Source organism: Hetaerina americana, unplaced genomic scaffold, assembly GCF_022747635.1.
Source record: "Hetaerina americana unplaced genomic scaffold, ioHetAmer1.1.p SCAF_6, whole genome shotgun sequence".
In the NCBI taxonomy this organism is placed as follows: domain Eukaryota; kingdom Metazoa; phylum Arthropoda; class Insecta; order Odonata; family Calopterygidae; genus Hetaerina; species Hetaerina americana.
Genome location: NW_027287205.1, coordinates 39,920,735 through 39,932,613, shown reverse-complemented (window position 1 = coordinate 39,932,613; position 11,879 = coordinate 39,920,735). Strand labels below are relative to the sequence as shown.

Below are 11,879 nucleotides of genomic sequence, written 5' to 3'. Positions count from 1 at the left end.
ATTCGTAGTCGTGCGAGTTGCCTTAAAGTCCGCAAGGTTTAAGCCAAGCTTTAAACGCCAGGATGTTTAACTTTATTGACAAATTCGAATAAACTGCGGGCGATGTTCCGGCAGTAACTTTTAACGGAGTCGTCCGCCAATGCGCGTTGCAATGCAACAATGTGAAAGTGATTACTGATAATGAATCATCTTCTTGCGCAGAAATCCCATTGCCACTGTGAAGGACATGAGCTGATTTTATGCCAACCTGGCTTTGAAAAGCAAAATAAATTTTTAAAATTATTTTTTTTCTGTGATAGGTATGAATTGAGAATCAATGCAAATAAAATAAATGATGTGCGGTTTTTTCGAAGGAGGGAAGATTTGCGTTATGCGGAGAAGTTTTCGTAGGATGGACCGAATTGTTGCCAGGAATGTTAAACAAGAATTGTCATAGGAGATCCGTCAAAACATTGATGTTGATTGGGAAAAAAGGTAGTTGGAGCAAGTTTTCAGGCGTAGAAGGGGAGCCTTTTAAACTGTGGGTGTGGAGAACGGTGGTAATGCGCAGTGAAAGAAGCCAAAAAGAGAAAACTCGAGCAAGTGCTACATGAGAAACACTCTGCTATTCAACACGAATAATAATAATAATAGAATTGTGTAGAATAGTAGTTTTTTTTCATTTCCTGCGCATTGTGAAGGAGTTCCTCAAATTTATGCCATCCAACGTTGCATATAGCAAGTGCTTGTCATGGTGGTGGAGAAGATGGGATTGAAGGTAGAAACTAAAGAAGCAGGAAAGATGGATGCAGGGCATTTTGGTCGGCGATGGAAAGTTGAAGGCTGTGATATAGGAGAACACGTTAAGCAAACGGTAAAGGAGCAGAAATAGGATAGATGTCAGACAGAATGAAGAGTGGAAAGGAATATGCGGAATTGAATAAGAGTTTATTGTAATGTCGGATGTCTGGTTGTGTTTTGCTTGGAGAGGCAAAGAAATGTACTCGTATCTGTTTTCAGTCTTTTTTTCTTTGTCCATCCAGAACCTAATTTAAACGGTCGAATTCCAATAAGACGTGTAATATCAATAATAAATACTCCAATATAGGTTTACTGACGAAAATAAATGCCATTAAAGTGAAATTTGATCTCTGTCAAAGCAGTTGGTGATAAAGTTCTGGTTTCTGGTGGACTACTGGGGGCCTCTACCTCCAGTGTCTTCCATGTGTGAAACAGCTATCATTACTTTGTCCTCAAGTTGCCAGTGTGCTGATGGATGATCTTCAAAATTGGTTTTCATCAACAATGATTCTTTAATTGGAAATTAATTTTTCGCGAAATATTATTCCTCGTGAAAATGTTGGCATCCGAGACCCCGTGGGAAAAACATATTTTCTAGCAAGGATCAACTTTCGTGCATATTCTTCAGCAAACAATTTCAGCTGAAATATCTGAATCATGCATTTGCATGCCTCTGGAAAATTTTTTCATGAAATGCGTAGGAGAAAGTGAATATGTTTTCCCTTATTGCGAAATCATTTTTATGGTATTAAACAATTGCCAGTGGCGACCTTACGGTCATCGATGAATCGCGCGCAAACACATTGTGGACATAACTGACTCCCTTCCTCGAATGAGCAGACCCATAAAGTGTAAGGAAATGTGGAAATCTCTACCGGCTGAGGCAACGCGCAAATTTCCACTCCATCAATTCCTCCTCAGTACCTGAAGGATCTCAGGCTTTCCCGGCGAATAGTATTCAGGAATTTTTCTCGGGTTTCCAACCGGGTCAGGTTTCGGAGTACCGACGTTTCGATGGCTGACTCTGCCATCGTCTTCAGGGTTGAAGTGCAGAGCATGGAAATTGCCGGGTATTTATACATGTTGCGTGGGTCAGGTGTGGCCTGATTGGTCGGATGAGTTTCTTCGGCCCGCTCCGGTCAATCGGCCTTGTTCCCGTGTGTTTCTCATCTTTTTTAGTATCGGCTTCCAAATATTACTTATCTGGAAGCCGGTGTCTCGGTTTAAGTTGTTTCCATGCTCTGCACTTCAACCCTGAAGACGATGGCAGAGTCAGCCATCGAAACGTCGGTACTCCGAAACCTGACCCGGTTGGAAACCCGAGAAAAATTCCTGAATACTATTCGCCGGGAAAGCCTGAGATCCTTCATTACTCACCTCTACGGGGAGGAAATTCATCGCTGCGTTCGCCGATGTGAGCAGCTACGGAAGGACAGAGCCAAACTTCTTGGCTCCCTCGCATTCCTTCTGAGGTGCAGGGACAAAGAAGTTATACCTAGATTCGTCAACCTTCGACCCCCGGTGAATTCACCGGCAGCCAAACGCATCATGAGACGAACCAGTCTCGCTTTACTGCGAGAACGGATACACCACCATAGGAGTGCCCTTGATGACAACGCAAAATGCCTCTTGGATATCCACCTACGATTGGCAGCCTGTCTTTCTCCGACTGACTGGGATTTCATCGACAGAACCACTGCAGCTCAAGGGGAAATGCTGCTCCGCAGGAATACAGAGAGGCAAAAAAAGAAGTACGAACGACTGGATATGGGAAAGGAAGCCGTTCCTCCTCTCGATCGTCAACGACTCGTCATAAACCTTACCGGCACGGAAATTGATGAATCAACTTCCCTGGTCCTTGCCAAAGGATTAAACTTTGCTCCGACTCCGAGATCCATTCCCTACCTTGATATAGTAGGGAGTATTGAGCAAGCCATCCGCAAACTCCCCCAGGAGGAAGCGGAAGAAGTTAGGGGAGAAGTATCAATGGTCCTTAAAAGGGCCGTGGTACCAAAACCCAACATCACGAAGGGAGAAAGACGCGCTCTGATTTCCCTGCGTAAGAATCCTGACGTCACAATCCTGCCGGCAGACAAAGGCAATGCAACCGTCTTGCTGAACACGGACTAGTACCACCAAAAAATTCAAAAGCTCCTGGAAGATCCAGCATACCGAACCATCAACCGTGACCCCACGGATGCTATAGTAAGGAAGACATCCGCCCTCATCAAGAAGACGTTGCAGACGCCGGAGGCGAGCAGAAACCTAATTCCACAAGCGCCCGTTCCTCCGAGATTATACGGACTGCCAAAAGTTCACAAGGAAGGTGCTCCCCTAAGGCCAATTGTGAGCGCCATAGGGGCTCCCACGTATGGCTTGGCAAGGTACCTGACAGGCGTCTTGGCACCCTTGGTTGGATCTTGCGAACACCACATCAAGAACTCCGCTGAATTCGTGCAGACGCTGAAGAATATTCACCTAGAAGACCGAGACATCTTAGTGAGCTTCGACGTTGTGTCACTATTTACCAAAGTACCGGTCAAGGACACCTTGCTACTCCTTCAAGCACAATTTGATCAGCAGACTGTCGAACTCTTCCGCCATGTCCTCACCTCAACGTACTTCCTCTACAATGGGAAATTCTACGAGCAGGTGGAGGGGGTCCCCATGGGTTCTCCTCTCTCCCCAGCCATCGCCAACTTTTACATGGAGGACTTTGAGGAGAGAGCACTAAGAACCGCTCCATTACGACCGAAACACTTTTTTCGATACGTGGACGACACCTTCGTCGTTTGGCCACATGGACCGGAGACCCTCCACGAGTTCCTCGGCCACATGAACGGCATACATCCTAGTATCCAGTTCACCATGGAAATGGAAGAAAACAGACAGCTACCATTCCTCGATATTCTCATTGAAAGAAGGGAGGACGGCAGCCTGGGTCACAAAGTATACAGGAAGCCAACCCACACCGACCTGTATCTCAACGGTAGCAGTCATCACCATCCGGCACAAAAAAGGGGGGTTCTATCCACACTCATACACCGGGCAAGTGCAGTCTCCGACAAAGAAAACCTTGAAGCGGAACTACAACATCTGAGGAAGACCTTCCGGAAAAATAATTACAAGCCTCGGGAAATCGATTTGGCCCTTAAAAGGGCCTTCGCGGGACCTAAGGGTAGGAGAGAGGAGGAAGAAAAGCCAATCGCCAGAGCATGCATCCCGTTCACATCTTCAGTATCACACAAGATATCAAGAATACTGAAAAAACACAAGGTGGAAACGATTCACAAACCACAAGGGAAGCTAAAATCTTTCCTTGTCACGGCCAAAGACAAACGCGGAATGAAGTCATCGGGAGTCTACCGAATTCCCTGCGAGTGCGGCAAAGTTTACATCGGGGAGACGGGCCGCACAATTGAAAAACGCCTAAAAGAACACCAGAGATGCATACGACTCCACTACCCGGAAAAGTCGGCAGTCGCCGAACACAGTATCACCCATGACCATAGAATCGACTTTGAAGCCACAAAGAGGCTATGTCATGCCAACGGTTATTGGGACCGCGTGGTAAAAGAAGGAATAGAGATCCGACTGGAGAAAAACAACTTAAACCGAGACACCGGCTTCCAGATAAGTAATATTTGGAAGCCGATACTAAAAAAGATGAGAAACACACGGGAACAAGGCCGATTGACCGGAGCGGGCCGAAGAAACTCATCCGACCAATCAGGCCACACCTGACCCACGCAACATGTATAAATACCCGGCAATTTCCATGCTCTGCACTTCAATCCTCAGTACCTTGTGGGCGGGTTCACCGAAACTGAGTATGCCGTATACACTCCTTCTCACCCTGAAATCCTACCGTCGCCCATCCACCATACGCACCGATTCTCTAATTTCCTTTCTGCTCTATACCCGGGGGAAATCCTATTTCATCTTCATTTTTCCTTTTGATTCTGCCATGCACTTTTCGCCACCATTCACTTATCAATTTGCTTTCGTGAGAGATGTCTCTCCTTTCTCACTCATGCATACTCTTATACCGAATCCACATTAAGGCTTCACTTATCCCCGGGTTTCATTGAATAGTCTAGTATGACGTATGAATACCATATTGCCGTAGCATGCATTGAAATAGGGGAATCATTCACATGCTAGAATGACAACCATTCAGAGAATGTCTACGTCTTTTCTTAGGTCACCATTAGGAACAACCCGTATATTTTGGCTCAGGGAGGTCAGTTGCTGAAACAACTTAAGCTGTAAGATGTAAATGTATCCGTAAACACGGATGTCAACGAGCGTCTGGAGGTTACTATCATTTCTACTTTGGTATTTTAACTAATTAAATGATCGTAAATAAGCGGCTTTTCCCTCACGTGTTCATTTTGAATGTTGAATAACTCTTGTGTTTAGAGTATGTTTAATGTCATTCAGTATTGTGTTTGGAGAGCTTAAGTACGCAATAATGGCTGACGTGTTCATTAACGTGTTTTGAGAGCTTAAGAACTCTTCCTCGCTCGTGATTGGATAACTTAGCAACTTCGTCTTAAAAGATGAATATACGCGTAGGTCATCTTTCGCTTTAAGGTCTTTAATGTAAGGACCTAATTAAATTGCAGTGTGAGCAATTCTAGACTGTTTCCACAATTCATGGTGACCTGGACTCCATGATTTTTATACTTGCCTTCCTTTGATGCCATCGGTAACCATTTTCTTTGGATGTTTTGTGACAACATGATGCCGTCTCGCTGCTACTCTTCCTTCCATTAACTTATTAAGGTGATCGCCCTTCTGTATTGATTTACGAATAATCTGTTATTAATGTTCGAGAGATAGAGTTTATTAGTGTTTGGGGAAAAAGATTACCTCTTTTTCTCCAAAAGTTTTTACCTCTGCCTTTATTAAAAATTATCCATTGAGACACACGACGCCCGTCGACGACCAGTAATAGATGAAGAGCATATAGCATTTTTTCTCATGTTCTTGTATGTGACTTGCAGGGTATTTAAATATCTAAATATGTACGCCTAAGAATTTGTAACCGTTTGCCGAAAATTTGCATTTTGCAATACATTTATTCGCCTGCAAGTAGCCATAAGAAAGTGTAAGATCTGTTGCATAGAATGTGGTGTGGTATGCAGATCTGGTACGTAGAATCGGACTTCAATTGGTTTGTAATAATTTTCCTTTCACTTTGCTGCTGAGGAGTATCATTAATAGATAATAAATAGCGTTATGCAATCATTTATTTGAAATTAGGCTATTATTTTTTGTGGGATTATTTCATCTTTAAGCTAACGATTAGGAGAAAAATTGTACGGTTAGCAGTTTTATTCGAGTTAACACTCACTGGCGGAAACATGCCAATTGTTATTAATATTTATACGGTGTTCTCGAAGAAAGGCGTTTAGGTTAATAAGCTAATTGGCAAAAATATTTTGTCGCATAATATAATTGCATTTGCAACGGCGTTTTGAAACTTATTTAGTTTCATCAGAGGATAATTCGATATTTCTAGAATATTTGCAGACATCGTCAAAAAAGCTTATGGTTTCGTTCTTTATTGGCTGCTTATTTCAATTGATTCATAAATTTATTTAAACTAAATGTATTTTGTTTTTTTACGCATATTTCTTTTGTAGAGTCTTTAGATGGATTCACACGAGCCATAATATTACCTGTATTCATGATAATATTCATTCTAAGTCAGTAAGCGGGTTGAATAGTATTTTCCGTGCTTTGGAAATATTTGGTGGCCTTAATGTACGCTAAAAATATCGGACGTGCTTCCGAGACCATTCCCTCACGAAAGTCTATTCCTCTTTCCTCCGGCATACAACTCATGTCTCTGGAATAGAGGCTACCACTCTGGGTCGTTCTTGGCAGACTCCTGGCAATCCGGGTCCCTTTGCCTTTCATCCCAACTGGTGTGTGCGCAAAGTTAATTTAAACAAATTTTGTGTACGGCAGGGTAGGTCAGGTGAACATTTGGGTTTTACCTTTTCGGGGAGGCTTGAAGAGTTATTTACGTTTGATGTAAGCACATGCGTGGGATGGGGAAGAAGGCATTTTGTTTTTGCGCGGAAAGGTTTTTGGCGTATTTCTCATGCACGTTGAGTGAGCAGGTAGGATTGACTCAGAAATTTCATCGCATGGTATTCCAGTCAGTTGGCTGCTTTCTGCCACGTGCTCTGGGGGCAGAGCACTCCGAAACGTGAAGTGTTATGACTCCTTTGAATCAGCCAGAGGTGCAAGGGAAGTGCGCAGCCCAAATAGGACCACATGTAATAAGGCTTTCCGCACACAGATCCTCTCTTTTGATAACATTGTTTTGTTTTGATATCATGGCATTCCTTTTGAGGCTGCGGGTAAATATGACATCTTTGATGTCAATTAATGGCACGATGTCGGTGACCCATTGTTTGCCTTCTGAATGTGAGTTGACTCAAGGCTTTCATTTTTGTTTTTATAACTTGAAACTTTATCTCCGTTGACCTAAGAGCTTGAGTAAAACATATAATAAACACATACTCTGCTATAAGGTAGACTAAGAGCTACTCGTGGTAGATAGGAGGGGACTATGGTAAGCATAAAACTTGGGCGACTGTTAATGAAAATTCATTTAGAAAGAATTTTTTTATAATCAATATATGTATTTATTATTTGCTGTTTCTCTTTATTCTGATATATTACAGGAGAGTATTCCATATCTGCATCAAAGCAATATCCGTAACCAACCCTTATATGGGACATAGCACATCATACGAGTTAGTTGGTTTTATCGGTCACAGCATCTTAGTCAGCTGTCTTTCTAGTGGCCGTGATTGTACTTGTGACTGGTATTATTTTTATTTTATAATTTAGCATCTTGGAGTACAAATAAATTCATCCTAAAAAAACATTGACACCATATTTCACTATATACGAGGGCGATTTGAAAAGTAAGGTCCCCTTTTTCATGTAAAATCAGAATTGTTCTCAACTTTGCGTACATCGTTGGAAAGGTTAAGCATTTAGCTATTTTTCTACATAGTCGCCTTGGCGATCAATCATTTTAAGATATTATTATAGGTGTACTACCGAATTTCGTTGCACTGTAAGAATTTTGTGGTTTAAGTACATTTCGTATTTCACAACTTACCATATCCATGGTTTTGAATCAAGGTGGTACGAATTCATTATTTATACAAACTTATTTAAATGCCTACAAATTGCTTCAAATTTGAGTAGTGATCAAACTATTAATGAAGTAGAAATGGATCGAATGTCATAAAAAGGTTAAGTTCATGATTTAAAATTTGAGTATGTTATGACGAATTCATTATTTATACAAACTGATTTAAATGCCTGCAAATTGCTTCAAATTTGAGTAATGATTAAACTATTAATAAAGTAGAAATGAATCGAATGTCATAAAAAGGTTATGTTCATGATTTAAAATTTGAGTATGATTTTAATGATTGTACTGTGCGGCTACACTCTAATATGAGAGATGTTCATACACCCTTCCCAATTGTAAAATCTTGGCGTTGAAGTACATGCGAGTGTACACCTCGTACCAGACGTGGTACAGTTCCTACGCGATACCCTGCAGATAACCATTAATTTTAAGAAAAGTCGTTTAATCCCGGCAACCAGAATAAAATATTTAGGTGTAATTATCGATACCGTCGCAATGACCCTGAAGTTAACGCGTTATTCTCTAAGACGGATTTGCTACATTAAAAATGTGATTAAACGCATCCGCACCCGCGATATCCCTAAGGCAGCGGGATTCATTTCATGGTGTGTATATGTGCTCCGTCTACCGTTGTTCCTGATCACTCAGACAGCGCAACGCGACACAACATGGTTGTCCCGTCTATGGGATGACGGAACCTGGCACCAGCCACGAGAATTTGTGAACTACAGGTATATATTGGACGTTTTCAGTGATGCCACGCCATGGCAAGTGGCATGGACGATTCCCATGTTATCAACCACAGAAATATGGGCCCTTGAGGAGGAAGTGCCCATAGTGACTGCCGAAGCTTTAGCAGCCATCATGGCGGCGCACCACGCTACAAGTATCGCTGAACCGGACACAGCCATTAATGTATTTATTGATAACACTGCTGTATTACATAGTTTTATAAAAGGACGAGGAGTGGTTTTTAACAATGACAATGTATTAAATCTTTATATGTCTCTAATAAAAGAACTGTCACGCAACGTGACCTGGAGGTACATCCCTTCCGAATCAAACCCGGCCGACCGTCCTTCTCGGACCGTCCTACCTCCCTATGCCCGCTCGGCCTCGGATTCGGGGTCCGGGTGGGTATATAGGTGGGATGACGCCTGAGTTGGTCAGTCGATCGAGGTTTTGCATAGAGGAAGGGAGGTGCCTCCAGATCTCTCTCAGAGAGATCTGGAGGCACCTCCCTTCCTCTATGCAAAACCTCGATCGACTGACCAACTCAGGCGTCATCCCACCTATATACCCACCCGGACCCCGAATCCGAGGCCGAGCGGGCATAGGGAGGTAGGACGGTCCGAGAAGGACGGTCGGCCGGGTTTGATTCGGAAGGGATGTACCTCCAGGTCACGTTGCGTGACAGTTCTTTTATTAGAGACATATAAAGATTTAATACATTGTCATTGTTAAAAACCACTCCTCGTCCTTTTATAAAACTATGTAATACAGCAGTGTTATCAATAAATACATTAATGGCTGTGTCCGGTTCAGCGATACTTGTAGCGTGGTGCGCCGCCATGATGGCTGCTAAAGCTTCGGCAGTCACTATGGGCACTTCCTCCTCAAGGGCCCATATTTCTGTGGTTGATAACATGGGAATCGTCCATGCCACTTGCCATGGCGTGGCATCACTGAAAACGTCCAATATATACCTGTAGTTCACAAATTCTCGTGGCTGGTGCCAGGTTCCGTCATCCCATAGACGGGACAACCATGTTGTGTCGCGTTGCGCTGTCTGAGTGATCAGGAACAACGGTAGACGGAGCACATATACACACCATGAAATGAATCCCGCTGCCTTAGGGATATCGCGGGTGCGGATGCGTTTAATCACATTTTTAATGTAGCAAATCCGTCTTAGAGAATAACGCGTTAACTTCAGGGTCATTGCGACGGTATCGATAATTACACCTAAATATTTTATTCTGGTTGCCGGGATTAAACGACTTTTCTTAAAATTAATGGTTATCTGCAGGGTATCGCGTAGGAACTGTACCACGTCTGGTACGAGGTGTTCCGTTTCCCTGTTGAACAACAGCAACCAGTCATCTAGATACGCGATCATTACTATGCCAAATTCGCGGTGTACCTCGTTTATCACTGCACGCGCCCACCGCTGCATGATAGCTGGGGCGAGCGCGTGTCCCATGGGGAGGCGCGTCCACACGTATGTTTCCCCTTTATGTATATGGACCATTTTTCCTTAATATTACATGCCATTTTTCCTGGATACCACTTATCATTTTCCCTCGATACCACATACCATTTTGCCTCGTAGCCACATGCAATTTCTCCTCAAAATGCTAGTGTAGTGAAATTAATTGAATAATAAATGTATAAAGGCTGTATTTTATTAATTTCCAATCATCGTTAACGTTCTTTTTCTATCACATGTTCCTGTGTAATTTTCCATTCCATTTAACAATGAAATGCCCCAACGTCAGATAAATTGCATGTTAAAACACGTGAGAGGTTTCTCCCTGATGTTCAGTAATATTCCGGATAACTTATTTTTGCGGAAATAACTAACTTTTGGTTGAAATGTTTAGCTATCTTTTTTGATAATCCATGTAACTGGTGTAAGATTTTTTAAAAGCTAAGTACTATATGTGAAATTTTGAAAATGTGAAAAAGAGCATTCCCATTCCGCTAAAATATAACTTGTCAAATGTACTGAAGTAGTCCTGAATTCTGGCTGGCGGCCTGATTTTCATCATTACTTTATTACGAACCCTTATACGTATATAGCATGAGGCCAGGCTTTTGTTGTGGTATGAAACTCGTACCCTTCTATCCTTTAATCCTTAACATTTGGTTGAATTTTTTTCTACTTAATCATTTTCTCAGAATCTCTCCCTTTGTGCTGCACACTCCCTCCTTCATAAAGATCCCACATTCCCATTCTTTTCAACCGAAAAGGACATTTTCATGGCTACTCATATCCTTCCATGACGTCCCTTTGAACTTTTCAATCTTTCCCTTTCTGTTCCCTTCCCATCTCAATTCCATACCTGATTTTCAGCATTCATGAAGACGGAATTTCGTTCATTTGATTGAAACCGAAAGTCTCGCTCTATGGCTTCTTGGCAACCAATCAGACCGTCTTTCCATTTCATCTGGGTATAATATAGTCCGGTCTTCCGAATTCTCACTGATAACGAGTGCGATTGCAAAAGTAGTCGTGAATGGAATAGATTAGAATATGAATATCTATCGTTTGAGGGACATTTTCTATTCTGCGCCATTGATTTCGTCATTATACGAGGGTCATCCGGAAAGTAGTACCCGTTCGTGAAATAAAGACACAAAAGTAAATATTAACAAACATAAAAAATTTTATTTGAAAGAGGATACTTTAAACTACTTCTCAACATAATCTCCAAGCAAATTAAGGCATTTGTCATAACGTGTGACAAGTTTCTGTATTCCTGCTGCATAGTCCTTCGCCGCCAGCTCATTGAGATACGCGAGGGACCCATCTTGCACAAATTTTTGCATAATGCAGATGGTGTTTAACAATTTCATGAACAATTGTTCGAGAAACATTGGGAAAATGCTCACAGATGTCATCAATTGTGACGCGCCGATCGTTCCTCACGAATTCGTCAACTGAGCTCACCAGTTGGTCTGTAATGACAGACGGTCTCTCCGAACGCTCATCGTCGTGTGTGTTCCCCCTCCCCATGTTGAAGTTGCGACACCACCGCCGAACAGACGACTCGTCCATTACATACACCTCCTTTAATTGGCGATGAATATCACATGGGCGAACGTTTCTTGCATTGAGGAATTTAATCACTGCCCTCACTTCACAACTGGCGGCGTTCTCAATTTTTTTAAACATTGTAAACAATCA

At 42.4% G+C, this 11,879-nt stretch overlaps 1 protein-coding gene across 1 annotated transcript in view; it reads left to right on the top strand.

Annotated features, from left to right (window-relative positions):
• Positions 1 to 2,328: 2,328 nt before the first annotated feature.
• The window catches only part of LOC139695313 (uncharacterized), a 160,983-nt gene continuing 151,432 nt past the window's right edge, over positions 2,329 to 11,879 (top strand). The window contains exons 1-2 of the mRNA XM_071594019.1: positions 2,329 to 2,787; positions 2,932 to 3,432. Coding sequence (XP_071450120.1) covers positions 2,329 to 2,787; positions 2,932 to 3,432 — 960 coding nt within the window. The remainder of the gene's footprint in view (positions 2,788 to 2,931; positions 3,433 to 11,879) is intronic.